The sequence below is a fragment of the Ahaetulla prasina genome, chromosome 7 (genome assembly GCF_028640845.1).
Source record: "Ahaetulla prasina isolate Xishuangbanna chromosome 7, ASM2864084v1, whole genome shotgun sequence".
In the NCBI taxonomy this organism is placed as follows: Eukaryota; Metazoa; Chordata; class Lepidosauria; order Squamata; family Colubridae; genus Ahaetulla; species Ahaetulla prasina.
The window spans coordinates 65,695,573-65,712,839 of NC_080545.1; the positions used below are offsets into that span (position 1 = coordinate 65,695,573).

The 17,267-nt window shown below is 38.5% G+C and overlaps 1 protein-coding gene across 1 annotated transcript; it reads left to right on the plus strand.

The window, feature by feature from the left end:
• The first annotated feature begins 1,603 nt into the window (after positions 1-1,603).
• On the plus strand, positions 1,604-17,063 carry PMM1 (phosphomannomutase 1). The gene is made up of 9 exons (XM_058191081.1): positions 1,604-2,196; positions 3,114-3,804; positions 7,238-7,355; positions 8,377-8,453; positions 9,281-9,372; positions 10,797-10,896; positions 11,189-11,264; positions 12,465-12,580; positions 13,958-17,063. Exons 2-9 carry the CDS (start codon positions 3,727-3,729, stop codon positions 14,078-14,080), a joined length of 780 nt encoding a protein of 259 aa, XP_058047064.1. The 5' UTR covers positions 1,604-2,196; positions 3,114-3,726; the 3' UTR covers positions 14,081-17,063.
• The last annotated feature ends 204 nt before the right edge of the window (positions 17,064-17,267 follow it).

The window sequence follows — 17,267 nt, forward strand, 5'->3', positions numbered from 1 at the left end:
GGAAGCCGGTGCTCCCAAGGTAAGTCCTGAAAGCCCTTCCCTCTCACTGTCCAAGTCACTTTCTGGCAGCAGGCCCAGCTCCAAGTCACTTTCTGGCAGGAGGGCCGGGTCGGGGGGCACAGACACAACAGGCAGCCAGTTCCCCTGCAATGTGCAGCTGGGAACCAGGAACCGTTTTGGATTCGAGGAGGGGATCGCAGCGTTGCCACCTGAAAGTGCTCCTTCCCATTGCACATTGCAGAGCCGTGCACCCTCGTCCTCCTCAGCAGACTCGCCTCTTTCTTCCTTGCCAGATCTGCCGCCTAAAATGTGAAGCACTTTTTTTGCCTCTGCACACCCCACTTTTGGAATCAGGAAGGAGATCGTGGGACTGCTGCCCGAAAACACTTTCCTTTGGAATCAGGAAATCCCAATTCCAAAGGAAAGCATTTTCAGCTCAACAGAGTTGTGGGGAAAATGAGAAAGTATTTGTATATTTTTCACCTTAAATTATTTATAAAAACAATAAAAGCAGTGTTTAAAAATCTAATGTGTTCAGTCAAGTTAAGCTTTCTTTTACCAATATCTGAGATAACACTCTTGGCCATTCATCCACTCAACTGACTTAAAATCTGGGTAGCTGCAGCAGCTCATTTGCCAGGAAAATGTTTGGGAGCAATGAATTTGCCTACTTTCTAGTTGATTGCCGGTTTGGACATAGGCCAAAACTTTGTGATCTATTTTTATTTCTCAATTTCTGGAGTTGGATCATTCTAACAGAAATGCCTCAGAACAAGCTTTTCGTTCCTGAAGCCATTCATAACAGAGCTATTTGATAGGCAGAGACTCTCATATGTGTATAAACTTACAAACATGCAGACCCACATGCAGTTCCATACACCCAGTTAGTAGGTGCTGTTGCAGCTATGCAGTCATCTTACATGAGCTCTATGTAGAAGGTAACAGCATTGATAAATCCCAATAAATAAAACCAGTTCATTCTTCAAAGGATCATATTTCTCCTGCCTATCACAACTCATTTGGGATAGAGTTTATTGTAGAAACCAGCCAAACCTGTAACTCAGGTAAAGAGATGTTAGTATGGCTGGCTTTGTAACCCAATAATATTTTTCCTCTTATTCAGTTGCAGTAGGATATAAATGCAATAAATGAATAAAATTATAATCCTGCTTTTACAGCCCACAGGGACTAATCAAGAACTCTAATGCATAGCAATAAATTAAGTTAATCTCATCTCCATGCTCAGGCTAGACCTGAGCAATAAATGTGAGGTTGTATTCAGAACATTGCAATCACTTGTCTCAGAAAAAATCAATACGTCAGTTTTTCCCATCTTACATAAGGGGAATTGCCATATCAAAACTGGACCAGAAACTCTATAGAATTGTATCTAGAAAATAAAAATTTGTTTCAGAAACCACAGACTTGCATCTTCTCTGACGTTTCCAATCTACTATTCTTCCTTTTAATAATTTCATCCCATCTTCTTTCACGACTGGTGAATACATATTAAACTTACCTTTCAGATTCTGTTCTTTATTTTGTATCATGAAATGATAGCTGTTGCCCAAGATATGATAGCTGGGAGTAAAGTTACGAAATAGATCTTTATATAATCTTGGGTCTTCCACATTAAAGTGATAAAACTGGTTTGTTGTTTGTTTCTCCTAGGTTACAGAGGAGCAAAGGGATCAGGGCGTGTCTTTAAGTTGCTGGTTGCCACACACATTCAGATTCATGGGGATTGTTTTGCCTATCTGTCAAACACATACCTTAATTAAAGATGGATAAATATTCACTTTTTAAGTTTAAAGTAGTCATAATGCAGCCTTGCTATAGATAGTAGCTTATACTTGTTTTTTTAGGGATAAGCCAAAAAAATTTAAAGCTCTAGATTTTAAGATGTTTCCAGGCTAGATGAACTGATCTTTTAAATAAAAAGTTAGGTAAAGGTTCCCCTCGCACATATGTGCTAATCATTCCCGACTCTAGGGGCGGTGCTCATCTCCGTTTCTAAGCTGAAGAGCCAGTGCTGTCTGAAGACGTCCCCGTCAGTGGTGGGTTGCCCCAGGTTTGGACTTGCGAACTGGTAATAAAACTGGGGAGAGGCTCCGTCCACCGACCCCAACATCATCAGGAAGCTTCTGCGCAGAAGCAAGCGCACGCAAGCAATCCTGCTGAGAACTGGTAGTAAAGGTAAGTAGAACCCACCCTTACTTTCCAAGAGCATGTTTCTCCTTTTCTTATCCAGGGAGGTATAATATTCTGCCTTTTTAATATTTCCCAGAATATTTCATTTTCTAGAAGGGTGGGTGCTAACTTTCTACAATGACATCTGTGAATTTGCTTCATTAAAAAAAAATTCTGCAGTTCACCATTTCTTAAGACAAAATGAAGAGAAAATTCTTAAAGAACAGCATAGTGTAATGTGGAATATTAATGTAGTGAACTTCCTTGACAAATGCTTTTTAAAATTGGAATTTTAATTCTAAGGCACCACTATTGTCTTCTATGGTCTACTGTATAACATTTTGCCAAAAAGGATTAACATATTGGAAGAAAAAAGTCCAAATATATATAGTGGGATCAATAAGAACGTAACACTCATTTGTCATCTTTTGGTGGAGCCCAATAGAAATTATCCCACTCTATAGTTTGGATTTTTCTTCCATGGATCAACAACGTTATGATTTTATTTTGTATATTGAAAGATGCAGATGTATACCCAATGGTTCTGCAAGGGCAACATTTGTGCCAAATATTCCTGACTGACCAATTTCAGGGCTTTGATCTACAACAGAGGTCTCCAACCTGGGCAACTTTCAGCCTGGCGGACTTCAACTCCCAGAATTCCCCAGCCAGCAAAGCTTTTTCTGGGAACTCTGGGAGTTGAAGTCCGCCAGGCTGAAAGTTGCCCAGGTTGGAGACCCCTGATCTACAATGATGTTTTGCAGCTTACTAGTATTGATAATCTAATTAGTAACTGAAAATGAAATGCTCGAAGGAGTTCACTAATTAAATCAGCACAAATGGATTATTCTGGTAAGCAATACACAACCCTGAAAGCCCCACGTATTCCAATGTTTATATTGCTTATTATTTATTTGTATTAGATCACACAGAATTAGTAACTGCACGGCGCTGTGGGGTATCGGTAAATAGACTCTGCTAGAGCCGAAACTGGGCAGGACCTGTAGATCGCAGGAGGCGGGGTCAAGCTGTCCCTCTCCCACCCCCTCACCTAAGAACTCTCACGCATAACCTTCCATTCATTTATATGCACGAGTGCGTATATATTTGTAAACAACGGTCAATGTAAACCCGCACGTGACTATTCACGCGTATAGATACGCGGTCACTCATTCAGGAACACGTCAAAGGAGAGGACCGATGGAGAGGGCGGCCAGCCTCTTCCTTACGCCTGCAAAGACCGGAAAAATCTTGGCTTACGCCACTCATTCCTCTCCGGTTTTGAGACTCCGGCCTGAGATTTCCGAAGGGTCCGGATCAGCCAAGCTGCTTTGGGACTTTTAGCGCCAGAAACCGCCACGAATCCTCCGCAGCTCTCCGCCAGGCCCGGACGGGTCGTCAGCCCGGTTTCCAAGGATCACATGAGCAGCTCTTATCTTCCTAATTGGTTCCTTCGTGGGCCGACGCCTCCGGTGGATCGCCGCCTTGTCGCCGCTGAAGAGTTAAAGCCGCCGAGGAAAGCGGGGTCGACGCGCAATGGCCGAGACCTCCGGGAGTCCGCCGCGCATTCTCTGCCTCTTTGACGTGGATGGGACCCTCACACCGCCTCGGCAGGTAGTGCGATCAGGAAACCCTCGCCTTCTCCCCTCCCACATTCGCCATCGTCCTCAGCTCGTCCTTCAACACCTCTGCGGAATGAATGGGTACCGTGGGGGGGATCCCGGGAGCCTAGGCGGGCGGGACCCTGAAGCGTGCCGCAGAGCAGTGGCGCCTGAACCCGGGAACGCCGGGCGAGCCCAGCGGGGAAAAAAGTGACGCTTCTCCTGTCTTCTCTGTCTCGTTCCCGCCCTTTGAAGCTCTGGCTGAGAGGCGGTTGCAAAAGACGCGATGTGGGAGTTCAGTTGCCCTCATACACCGGGGTGGGGGGGAGAGGGGAAACCTGCAAATTGTCCGGGGTGGCCTTTTCAAAATGTTTCCATTCGGCACCGATTATGTAGGAAATGTGAAGAGGACAAGCGACTCAGGTTGGTTGGGGAGATTAAATTCGGGATGCTTTGCAGGACTAGAGAGTAACTTTCACTTGAATAGAATAGAATAGAATAGAATTTTATTGGCCAAGTGTGATTGGACACACAAGGAATTTGTCTTGGTGCATATGCTCTCAGTGTACATAAAAGAAAAGATACGTTCATCAAGGTACAACATTTACAACACAATTGATGGTCAATATAGCAATATAAATCATAAGGATTGCCAGCAACAAGTTATAGTCATACAGTCATAAGTGGAAAGAGATTGGTGATGGGAACTATGAAACGATTAATAGTAGTGCAGATTCAGTAAATAGTCTGACAGTGTTGAGGGAATTATTTGTTTAGCAGAGTGATGGCCTTCGGGAAAAAACTGTTCTTGTGTCTAGTTGTTCTGGTGTGCAGTGCTCTATAGCGTCGTTTTGAGGGTAGGGAGTGCTTACCACAGGTTTGGCATATATACGATTAATAGCGCTGTTGTCTTCCAAAATCGATCAGCCAAATATATCCAGAAGTGCCCCTATCAAACCAGTGTTATCTAGAAACAATGTAACCTAGGATATAATAGCAGTTCTTAAACTAACAATTGCAATTGGGGCCAACATTTCTGTTGCTAGGGAAGACAGTTAAATGAGTTTTGTCCCACTTTACGACCTTTCTTGCTACAGTTGTTAAGTGAATCACTGCAGCTGTTAAATTAGTAACCCGGTTGTTTAGTGAATCTGTATTCCCCATTGGCTTTGCTTATCAGAAGGTCACAAAAGGTGATCACATGACCTTAGGACACTGCAATAGTCATAAATATGAAGCAGTTGCCAAGCATCCAAATTTTGATCAAGTGACTGTGGGATGCTGCAACAGCTGTGACAACAGTCATAAGTCATTTTTTTCTGTGCCGTTGTAATTTCATACAGACACTAAACAAAAAGCTGTAAGTCAAGGACTACCTGTAGTGCAAGTGCAACACATTTAAAGGTACTACAGTGGGTTGACCATGTAATGGGCTGACCATTTAAGTTCATTCATTGCATGGAGATTTATACCCAATACTAGACAATCCAAAACTGTTGGATCATCGTTTCACAGATATTTCCTTACTTAAACAGAGAAACCAAATGGCAAAACATGCAGGCAAAATATTAGTGGGAGTGGGAGCAGCTTGCAAGTTCCTGTCAGCCTCCCCATTGAGTTTCCTATGGGAAGCTTGCAATGAGCACTGGAACTGTTCCTTCCTTCTCCCTCTCTCTCTATTCTTTACTTCTTTCCCCCTTTCCTTCCTCTCTCCCTTCCTTTATTCCCTTTCCTCCTCTAGTATTCCTTCCTTTCTCTCTATTCCTCCCTCCCTCTCCTTTCCAGCAGGCAGGTAAGTGGCTGCTGCCAGGTGGGGGAGGGAACGAGGAGTGCAGTGCAAGTGCAGAAGGATTTATGGGAAGCTGCCAGGGAATGTTGAAAATGAAGACCAGGAGGCCATCACTGACCATGGCAGCACTGAAGCAGCAACAGCCAAAAACTGTGAAGCAGACACAACCTCCCCAAATTTCATTCATTTGGGAGTCATAGGCCCATAGGAGTCATTCTGTAAATAAGCCCATTTCAGGTACCTTAGTTGAAAATATTTTGCCCTGTGATGTGTGGTTTTGCCCAGATAAAGGTTACAGACATGGGAGTTTTTGTAATATATAAATGACTCCATCCTAAATTTCTATTTCATTAACTGGTAGTTGGACTGTTGAGTTCCATATCAATCTGCATTTCATGAAAACTTAATTCTCTTTGTCCGTTTTGAAGCTACTGCAAATACCTCCAGTGACTTTTTTCTTCAACTATATGATAGTTAGAACTTTAATCCATTCACCTGTACAGCAGAGCTAGTAGTACCTGTAACCAATTTTAGTATGATGATTGAAAGCTGGAAAGGACTATTGAGCCTTATTCAGTGCATGATTCTTCATCCATTTCTTTGCTGGATTGATATCTTGATTAAAGTACCAAGAAGGTCATTTTGTTGCATTCAGTCTAAATGTAATTTTCCAATTACCGTATATACTCGAATATAAGCCGATCCGAGTATAAGCCGAGGTCCCCAATTTTACCCCAAAAACTGGGGTAAACTGGGGACCCGAGTATAAGCCGAGGGTGGGAAATGAGGCACCTACCGGTTGGGGAAAGCCTCCCTCCCTCAGCTGAGAAGGCTGGCGGCTCCCCCGCCCCGCCCTCTCACTGCACCGGCAGGGCTTCCGTCCGGTAAAATGTGAAAAAAAGAAAAAAAAAACTCGAGTATAAGCCGTATATACTCGAGTATAAGCCGAGGGGCTTAAAAAAAAAAAACCTCGAGTATAAGCCGTATAGACCCGAGTATAAGCCGAGGGGACGTTTTTCAGCACAAAAAACGTGCTGAAAAACTCGGCTTATACTCGAGTATATACGGTAGGTCTGAAAAACAAAACACTTGGACAAATAAAGTAGTATCTTGCCCTTTATCAAGGTGATCAGCGCATCACTACACCAAGCATCATTTAGAAAAAAAATAATGCTCACCACTAAATCTATTATTCCCTAATCTCTCTAAAGTCCGAAAAGCCAAATCATTGCCCTGAAGCAACAAAAACCATGACAGAATAGTAAATGAGACATAGGCAAGACAGCAATGTCTGGTGTTGTTTATAAATGAAAGACCAAGTAGTTCTGACTGGTTAAGAATCAGATGGAAGAAATACAGTATGAGCAGAAGGAAAAATCGTCCATACATTTCCAATTTCCCTTCCCTGGACTGTCCAAAGCCATTTTATGGCTCTCCACCATTTCTAAATAAGGGTTTTCTAGCAGTGTGGTTTGGGTTGGGTTTTTATCTACTGATTACAATTTATCTGGTAATCTTAAACATTAGTTGTCCTGGTTTATGAATGTTTATTTCATCATGATGATTTGATTTTAACACACACATTATGTTGCATAATATCAGCATGCTGCTATCTATAGCTTTTCTATAAGAATCTCTTTTTCTCTGTTCCCTTCAGAAAATTGAGCCTGAAATAGCAAAATTTCTTCAAGAGCTGCGTAAAAGAGTGATGATTGGGGTGGTTGGAGGCTCAGACTACTCCAAAATAGCAGAACAGCTTGGAGAAGGGGATGAAGGTAAGTAAGGTGTCTTTCTTTTGTCTCACTTAATTTTTATATTATAGAATTTTTATTGTTTGGACATTGTTGAATGACTGCATATTAGTGTCAAATCATGTTAGTGAATCATAATTCAAACAAAATGGGAACTTGTGGCAAATTCTCCTATAGCAAGGCTGTTCTAAGTATCCTGGGCAAGTTATTACTTTTAGTGTAAAGATTATTTAAGAGTTTCAACCAAGACATTGGTCATTACTTCCTATGCAAATGCTTTAAAGTCATAGAACAGAACAGGAACATTGAGTTTTAAGGCACAGGAGCAGCCTTGAACTTAGGTGGCAAGCTCTAAGTTTAAATGTATAGTTCTTCATACATAACCAGGAAACTCAGGTGAAAAAAAAATCAAGGATAGAAACACTCCAGAATGCAGGGAATGTAGGAAACAACAGAAATTGCAATGTAAATTTTTACAGACTAAAATAACTTTCAGAACAGAGAAAAAAACCATGAGTTTTATTTTTGTAACAAGCAATCAATCCCCCACCTATGGCCTGCAAAAATTTAAGTGAGGTTGAAAAATGTTAATATAATTTATGCTTACATAAATTTGCATGAAAATGGCAGATTGCTTTCCAGTCCAGGTTTCCAGATATACCATTAAGTTAGTGGAATTTCACTGTATGCTTTCAGTTTAAGCTAGATTCAGTGCAGTTTAAAAAAATTGAACAGTTATTACGTATCCCTGTGTTCTGTGTGTTAGTCATCGTGTTTTGTAACAAAACAATACAATATCAGATTCTGAATCTTTCCTTCCAAGGAAAGGTGAGAACTCAGGTTTAGCACTCCTAAAATTATAAATGAGCATCACTGTTTACACATCTTTTTTAGAGAAGCAGCGCAAATAGAATTCAACTAATTCATCCATCTTGGCCCCTAGCCATCTGAATGATGAAAAGAATTGCATTAATATTTGACTGATTTCTCTTCCATTGATTTTTTTTCTCAATTTCTCTACTCTTCCAACAACCATTTCCAACAGTCATAAACAAGTTTGATTACGTCTTTGCAGAAAATGGCACTGTGCAATACAAGAATGGGCAACTAGTCTCAAAGCAGGTAGGGGTAGCCTCTTTTGTTTCTCCATTGACATTACAAATACTTTCCTGCCATTTCTTTTCACCTGAAATCACTCAAAGGGAGAAAGTTATATTCAAAACCCATTCAACTCATCTGGTTTCACATAGGAATTGAAATAAAGAATAACCTTATTTAAAAAAAGAGGATGGATAATTTTTGTTGCCTAACTATTGTTTGCACCAACCCACACTGGTGCTTATAGTGACTTAGTCTGACAGGAATTGAAACTCAATTAACTCTGGAGGACCACTAGTTGCATAACCTTTTAATAAACCTCCAAAAGGAAAGCAAAATCTTGATGAGTGATGCCTGAAAAACATTATTTCATAATATAATATACCAGATACATGGTTGAACATTATAAGTTATTTTCTTTTTAACACAAAATACAAGATAATAAGACATTAAAATTATATTTAATAAGACAAGATTTTCTGATCCAACATCCACTAAATGTGTTGTAACTCTTAGAAATGGCTGGGATTGCTGAAAATTACGGCCCTAATTGGATTTTGAGGAGACCAAGTCAAAGGAGGCTGTTTTAAGATTATTATTTTCCTTTCAGTCCTCTTCATCCAGATATGACAATCTAGAAATGTCGTGATTTTAGTACTACTGCAGAAGGTAAAATTGTTTCTTGCGTCTTATAAAATAAAATTTGTTAAGCAACATTTTAAGATTTCACCTACCTTGATTTCTACTGCTTTTGGCAAAGGCCTCTGTTTCTAATTAACATACTGTGTGGTGAAAGCATCTGCTGTCTTCTGCAAGGATCATTTTTATCAATTGTATCCTTTGTTCAATAGGCTATCCAGAACCATCTTGGAGAGGAACTTTTGCAAGAGCTGATCAACTTCTGCCTTAATTACATGGCACTTCTAAAGTTGCCCAAGAAACGGTAATGTACTTTCCTTATATCAATATATGAGGGTTCTATTTTACCATATACTGTTTGGACTTTGGATCACAGGTAAACAAAGAAATACCCATCTTTCTTTTCCTAGGCAAGGAACAATTTTGTCCAAGAATAAAGTTTTCCCCATTTTATTATTTAACCATTTTGTTAGAATTTGTAACTAATTAGATCAGTGGTATCAACCTGGTCCCTACCGCCCACTAGTGGCGTTCCAGCTTTCATGGTGGGCGGTAGGGGTTTTGTCCGATACTGAAGCACTTTCCTTTTTTTTAATTTAATTGACTTTTTAAAAAAAATTCATAGCATTATTTAAAAACATTTTCATTGGGTTTTCATAAAATTCCGTGTGGCAATTTAAACTTCTGAAAATATACTTTATGTATCGCCCGCACATAAGTTTAGTTCACATTATGTAAGTGAAACTAAATGGCGCTATAATGTGACTGCAAACAAAAAAGCCTCGTCCCAGAATAGCTCACGCATCTCCCCCCACACCACCCAGCTGTAACAGACAAGCAGAGCTTGTAGCCGGTGCCCCCCCCAAACCCAATCCACGATGCGCGAGAGGCATGCACAGACGATACCATGCCATATTACTGTGGAACCGGTGGGCGGTTAGAAAATTTTACTACTAACGGAGATACAAAAGTGGGCAGTAGGTATAAAAAGGTTGACTACCCCTGATATATAGATGATATATTGAGAAGAAAGTCCTTAATCTTCCAGCCTAATTTGAAAATAGTCAGAATATTTTGTCAAAATTAAGCCATTTCAGTTAATTGTTTTATTTTATTTTATTTATTAATTTAATTTATATACTTGGGGGGGGGGTATGTGTCATATTCAGCCTTCTACAGGAGGCTGCTGAGAGACACGAAAGCATAATCTTAAAGGTAAGTGTTGAGATATTTCAGCTTGCATTCATGGGCAATTGCTTTTTAAGCATGGGAATAGGAACAGAAGAACCTTCAATCTGCTTGGGTCCTAAAAAAACCAGCCGAAAGTCTATTTTTAAGGTGATTTTGAACTGTGTTTGAGATTGGGGATTGGAATTAAGAGTAAATTTGAAGTAGTGGGAGGATGACAGAATGAGAATAGAAATAGGAGTAGCTGGCCTTCCAGAAATTTCATGCTTAATTTGTCTTTTAAAAATTCAGTATCACTGAAATAAAATCACTCAATTAAAAAGTCAGTATCACTGAAATGGAATTTTTTTAACACTGAATTTTAGCAATCCAAATTGAAATACTAGAGATCTTCAAATAGGGTGCTTGTAGAGGCTACATGCCCTCTTTAAGATAGAAGTTGCATACCTTTGTTTCAACCCCAAGGATTTTGAGCCTTTGTAAACAGTACAGTGCTATTTTCCTACCTTGTATTTTTCTTTCTTCTCCAAATATACAAAGGGGAACATTCATAGAATTTCGCAATGGAATGTTGAACATCTCCCCCATTGGTCGAAGCTGCAGTTTGGAAGAACGAATAGAATTTTCTGAACTGGACAAGGTAAATATGAGCATTAGGCTTCCCAATGCATTATCAGTGGGGATGTTTTTCTTATGATATATAATTGCTTTAGGATTCCAGTCATCTTTTAGGTAAGGGTATATGTAAATCTTTTATTCAGTTTTTATGAACAGGATGTACTATGTCAGGAAGCTGAAATTATACAAGAAGATTAACCTAACAGTTTGCTGGAAGATATCTTTGCACTGGTTTCTGTGGAGAAAAAGTGGAATCTGATAAATAAAAATAACTGAAGTGTCTCTTTTCACACTTCTGGTTGCCTCCACTATAGAAAGAAAAGATACGAGAGAAGTTTGTAGCAGCTCTGCAGAGAGAGTTTGCAGGCAAGGGTCTGCGATTTTCCCGAGGTGAGGATAAGAAATTTCTCACAGTTATTTTGGATGCTTTTTAGTGCATTTTATTTTGAGTGGGATTTGGCAAATAAAAATCAAATTCTATTTAAAGCAGGCATGTGGGGAATATAAAGTGATATGTGACTGCAAGGAAGTTAAGTACAATTTTAGTTTGTATCAACTGAAGTTTACAAATCACAGGAAATAATGCCTATATTTTGTTCAGACTCCATTCCTGTATTGCTTTGGACCACATTTTAAAAACATTTTAAAAACACTGGAGAAGGCCAATGGAGATGTTGAAGGCCAGTGGAAATAAGTGATAAATGGAGATGACGGACATTGAACCTTATGAAGAGAGATTGAAATAACAGGACATATATAGTCTTGAGCAGGAAAGACTCAAAGGAAATATGACAGCATTCTTCAAAAAGCTGAAAGAATATCACAAAGAATGCCAATACATTCTTGGAATGAAGGAAGGGTTATACTCAGGTAGATTTCTCATATAAGTGGAGCTTTGCACAGCTTGAACTTCTGTATATTTTTTCAGTTGGCCAAATTTCGTATGTAGTTCTGGCAGGACCCACTATTTCTTACGGTGGTGGCATTTCTCCACCAACATGCCAAACTTATTTAGGAAAAAGTATTAGGCTACCAATGTGTCAGAGATGATATTCAAAGCACTCATGAAGAAGGTCCCTATAGTGTTAAGGTTAAACTGAGTTACAGGATGCATGTGCTAGGTCCATCCATGTTAATTAATTTCAAACCACCCAGAGTTACCATGTGGTTATTAAATTTTACAAATAAATGATAAACATTGGGTTTATGATAAACATGAGTGTTTCTTGTAGTCCAGTTACACCAGAGAATGATAAAAGAATCCCTTCCCCCATTAGCCATATTATTAAGCACATTTTCACATATTTTTCTGAAATGTATTTGAACTCTGCGTACTCAAACCAACTGTTTCTTGTTTGTATCTTCAGCTGAGGGCCCACCACTAATGCCAATTAATCTCATTGCTATGGAAACATCAACTGTAACATTATAATGTGTCTGGGAATCAGGCCGACACAGCAGCGCAGATCCATGTGTCATGTTTAAAAAAATGTTTGCACAAAGACACAGTGTCTTATGCCAGAGATAGCAAAGGAAAGATTTTACTCCCAAATAATCTCATTTTCACTAAATTTTCTCTAAATCTGACAGGTGGTATGATTAGTTTTGACGTTTTTCCAGAGGGCTGGGACAAACGCTATTGCCTCAACATCCTTGAGGATGAGAAATTTGATGTCATACATTTTTTTGGAAATGAGACAACCCCTGTAAGTATATGATAAGAAACCATTTTAAGGACTAAGGAGAATGCTTCCCATGTTCTTATCAGAATGAGCTCTTCTCAGAGCCCAGTTACCACTATGGCTCAAAGACATCTTCTTTGTGATCTTCAAACAGTAATTTCAATGTTTGAAAATATCAGTAGGCACATTTGGGAACCTCAGATATTGGCTGTTTACAAATTGAAGGGTCCTACAAATGCTTCTCTAATTAGAATTTTCAGTGAGCAAGGCCTTGTTTGTACAACAAAGCCAGCTTGTATCAAGATGTTGCAAGTCATGCAGACCCACAGCCCAATATACGTTCTGGCAGTCAAGTCATTCTTTTCCATGGACTGTTACATCCACCACATGAAAGAGAGAGTACTTTGAGACTAGCCTGCTTTTTTTGGAGATTACAGTCGCTGTAAAAAGACTTCTTCAGTAGTTCCCCCGCATTTTTGTAAGCTCTTCCATGGGCTTGCATGAAATAAAGACAGAAGAGCCGCCCAATAGGAGACAGCAAACTTTTCCTGGCTCTTGCTAGGCTTTGAGGAAGCCAGCCATGTGCAGGCAATTGGCTTCCCAAAAGCCTAGCAGGAGCCAGTGGAGGCTTGCAGTCTTCTGACTGGGGCGGGAGGTTTGTTCTGAAGCTGCTGTCTTTGCATGTAGGCAGCAGGTATCCCAAAAGCCTAGCAAGAGCCAAGAGAGGTTTGCAGTCTCCTAACGGCCAGCTGATTGGGCAGAAAGTTCTGAAAGCAGCTGTCATTTCTGCAAGGAATTGGTGTGCTGAAAGTAGCAGCTCTTCCAGGATGCATGGGAAGAAAGCCCAGGCACTGCAGGGTCTCAGTGTGGAGGCATGGGGGGGTAGAGAGATGGGGAGGTGTTGCAGTATACCTGTGTTCGAACTAAGAGCAAATGACATGGGGATGTTGCAGCTCCCATAACTTAAAAACAGGGTTGTATGTAGCTTTTGGGGGGAAGGGATCTGTCGTAACTTCCAACAGAAGTTATATGACCAGTCACATAGTGAGGACTGTCTGTATGCATTTTTAAAAAGAATCATTCATTTTGAGATGCGAGTAAAGCCCTTTTTCATCTATGAAGATTAAGATTTCCTTGTTGCAAATTTTATTCTTGCTTAAACCAGTTCTTAAGACCCTTTGCATCCTTTCTCAATTATGGATTTTTAGATGGACTTTAATTTCCCTGGGAACTGACACATCCAGATTGTCTTGGGCTAATCTAAGTGGAGCCAGGTATCCTAACTCAGTGGAGGCAGGAGGATTGGATGCATGTTTTTTCCATAATTGCTGCCACAGCACTTCCAGCCTCATGAATTTAAAAATAATAAAGCAGAAGGAATAATCTTATTTATGTCCTTAGGGTGGGAATGATTATGAAATCTATGATGATCCTCGGACAGTAGGACATAGTATCCATTCTCCCCAGGACACAGTTCGGCGATGTCGAGAGATATTCTTTCCAGAGACTGTGAACAATTCTTGACTCACGGATCTTCTGCTGCTATTCTTCTTGTTCACTTCATAAAAGCACCTTTTGAATTATAATCAAGGCTTGCTGAAGCCCACGGTTGAAATGCACTTTGGAAATGGAGGTGAAGTGTGAAAATAGAGATTTAAAGTGCCATCACCAGTTTGTAGTAGTAAGAATCTACAGAACAATGACTACCATATTTCATCCTCCCAGCCCCTAAAACAAAAGGTTTCGTTTTAAAGGGAGCTGTGTCCTTTTTCTAAAACTGTGAGAGAGAAGGAGAGAAATAGAAAGCTGGTAATCTCTTCATATATTCACCTAAATCAATTTCTGCGATTAAAATAGTAATATTAATAGGTTAAAGGGAAAACAATCTGATCTTTCAAAGTATTTTCATATTCTCGAACCTGTTAGATGGCCTGCCATTTTTTAAAAATTGGAATCAGGTCTTTTTTAAAGCTAATAATGAATAGGGAAAACACCCCTAATCTATTACTAGCCATGCAGAATGCAGAGAGAGGTAGAAAGTAAACTTTGAAATATAGATCCTATTGAAAGTGATTAGTCATAGACATCACCATTCTACTCAGCTTTCAGTATCCATTAGAATATTCTTCTGTGACTTCTGATCTAATATGTGAAACCATCTGTTTAAAATATGACTTTGGTGCTCAGGTTTATTTTATCATAGATAATATATTTTTGGTCCAATAAAAGTACAGTTTGTGTGTTGAGGTCCACACGTCTTAGCAGTCTTGCATATTGCAACTGCGCCTTCTCACAAAAAGCCTTTGCTTTAGTTTCAGTTATTAGAATATTGTTTACTTGCACTTTCTTCCCATTGCTCACTCTAACTCTTTATCACCTTAATTATCCAACCTAACTATAGAAGTGCTGGCAATAGCATTTAGATCTAATAATCAGATTAATGGAATGAAAATGGGAGGTAAATGTATCTTTTAAATCTATTTACAGATGATTTTGACTCTCAAATGCTTTTTATTTAGCTAGGTATATTAAGGAGTGAAAGAAATTTGCAGAAATGCCAGGACTATCAGTTAATTTTCCTAAATTATATATATATATTATATTACACACACACACCACAAAATTATAATTCAAATATTAATAAAATCTTTACATATAATTATGTACCAACTTGAAAGAAATTAAATAAAGAAATGAAAAACTGGGCTTGAAAACATTTCAATATTTTAGGATGAATTACAGTGGTTAAAATGAAAATGCTTGCACAGTTGAACTTATTATTTCAGTGCCTCCTAGTGGCAACTCCTAAATAGGCTTTAAGACATTGGCAAAAAAAAAAGCTTCTATTTCAATCTACAAATACTAAGAGTAAATAAAATTATTTATATAGATTTCAAAAACAGGGAGGTTGGATCATGCCCTATTTGTTAATACATTATTGAGGATTGCAGCTAAGGCATATGATTCCATGTATTCTGGGAGAATCATCTAAACAATGAATTTATTTTGAAGCTATGTTAGAACCAGATAAGTTTATAAAGCAATGGCTTTTTATCCAAAATGTTTTTCTAGAATTAAACAAATTGAAAATGTTTTTACTAAAACAATGCTTCAAATTTGAAAGAGTAGATATGTAGTTTTGATAAAGCTTATTCCTCATTTTTCTGTCAACATAAATTGATCAGGATGATTATGGCTTGGCTAAAATGAAATCTTTGAGAAAATATATTTATAGATTTTTATAGTAATAATCTTTCAATAAAGATCAGATTGAGCAATGAATAGGTGACAAATTACCAAGCTTTTCTGATATCAACTTAAATTTCTTTTGGGTGATAGAATTATTAGAGATTCAGCAGCATGACCTGATATCCATTTTGAGAATTTAATACTTTATCATTTAAAACAGCGGTTACCAACTGGTGGTCCATGGACCACTGGTAGTCCACAAGAAAATTTTGGTGGTCCACAGAAACATTATTTGCATTTTTTATATTGCACTAAATACTATTTATCTTTTTTAAAAAATCATATTAGTGGTCCGCAGAATTTAAAATTATGAATTTGGTGGTCCCTGAGGTCCAAAAGGTTGGTGACCCCTGATTTAAAACAACCAAAAACCATTTCAAAAATTTATTGGTTGTGATTGCAATCAGAAAGAGAAGATCAGTTATATATTTTAAAGGAAGCTTGGGATACTGATCTTAGTAATCCTGTATAGGAGACAATTGGCAGAAGTTCTGGAAAGATCTTTGGCTTCAATGCAAGAAATGTAATAGAAGATAATTGGATTGTTGTACAATGCCCAGAGTCATTTTCCATGAGATAAATGACATGTGAATTTGATTGATTGGCTGATAAATAAATGAAACAAAACATACCATTGGTACTTTACTCCCGTTAGGCTGGCTCATACTGGATATATCAAAATTATTCTTCCAAATTTTAGAAAAGGTGTTAAGTCATTTTTTCATTTGTTATGATCATGCAATAAAGATATGAAATGGATGCCTTCAGCTATAGTACTTTCATATAACATGGCACTAATTCAGAGACTTGAAAGCAGGCATTTCATCACTTGCTTCCTTCTTCATAAATAGTGCTATTAGAGGCATCTAAAGAAATAAAAGGATGAGAAGCTGATATTATTAATGAAATGAAATTAACCCATTCTTTTCCGAGATGCTGAGGCTTTTGCTTTAAAATAAATATTGCCAGCTCTTCTTAGTTTCCATTGCTTTTCCAGGGGGGTTATGAAGTCCTTAATACAGGGACCTACTTATTACTGTGAAAGACACAAAGTGGTCTATTTCTCAGATGGATCAAAAAACAGAACCCCACTTTATTAAGAAGGAATGTTTATTTTGATGTCATGTATGTTAAAGTAACCCAACTATTTTGCTGTAGCTACAGATGTCAAGCCAAGAACAGATTTGTGGGGCCTTGTTGGCAGGCAGCTTTTATAGCATTATAGAAGTATGACATTAATAAAATTGAATTAAAATATTGTCAAGTGTCTGTTTTGTAGTTCACATTTGTAACTTGATATAAAATTAAAAGTCAAGACATAATAGGAAATCAGTAAACAATATGATTTCACACTGGTTCATTAAAATTTAAGCTAAAAATTCTGTCTTTGGAACTGAATGGTTTGCAATATGTTAAAGCATATATGATTTACTATCCACAGCTTAGAAATGATAGATACTTC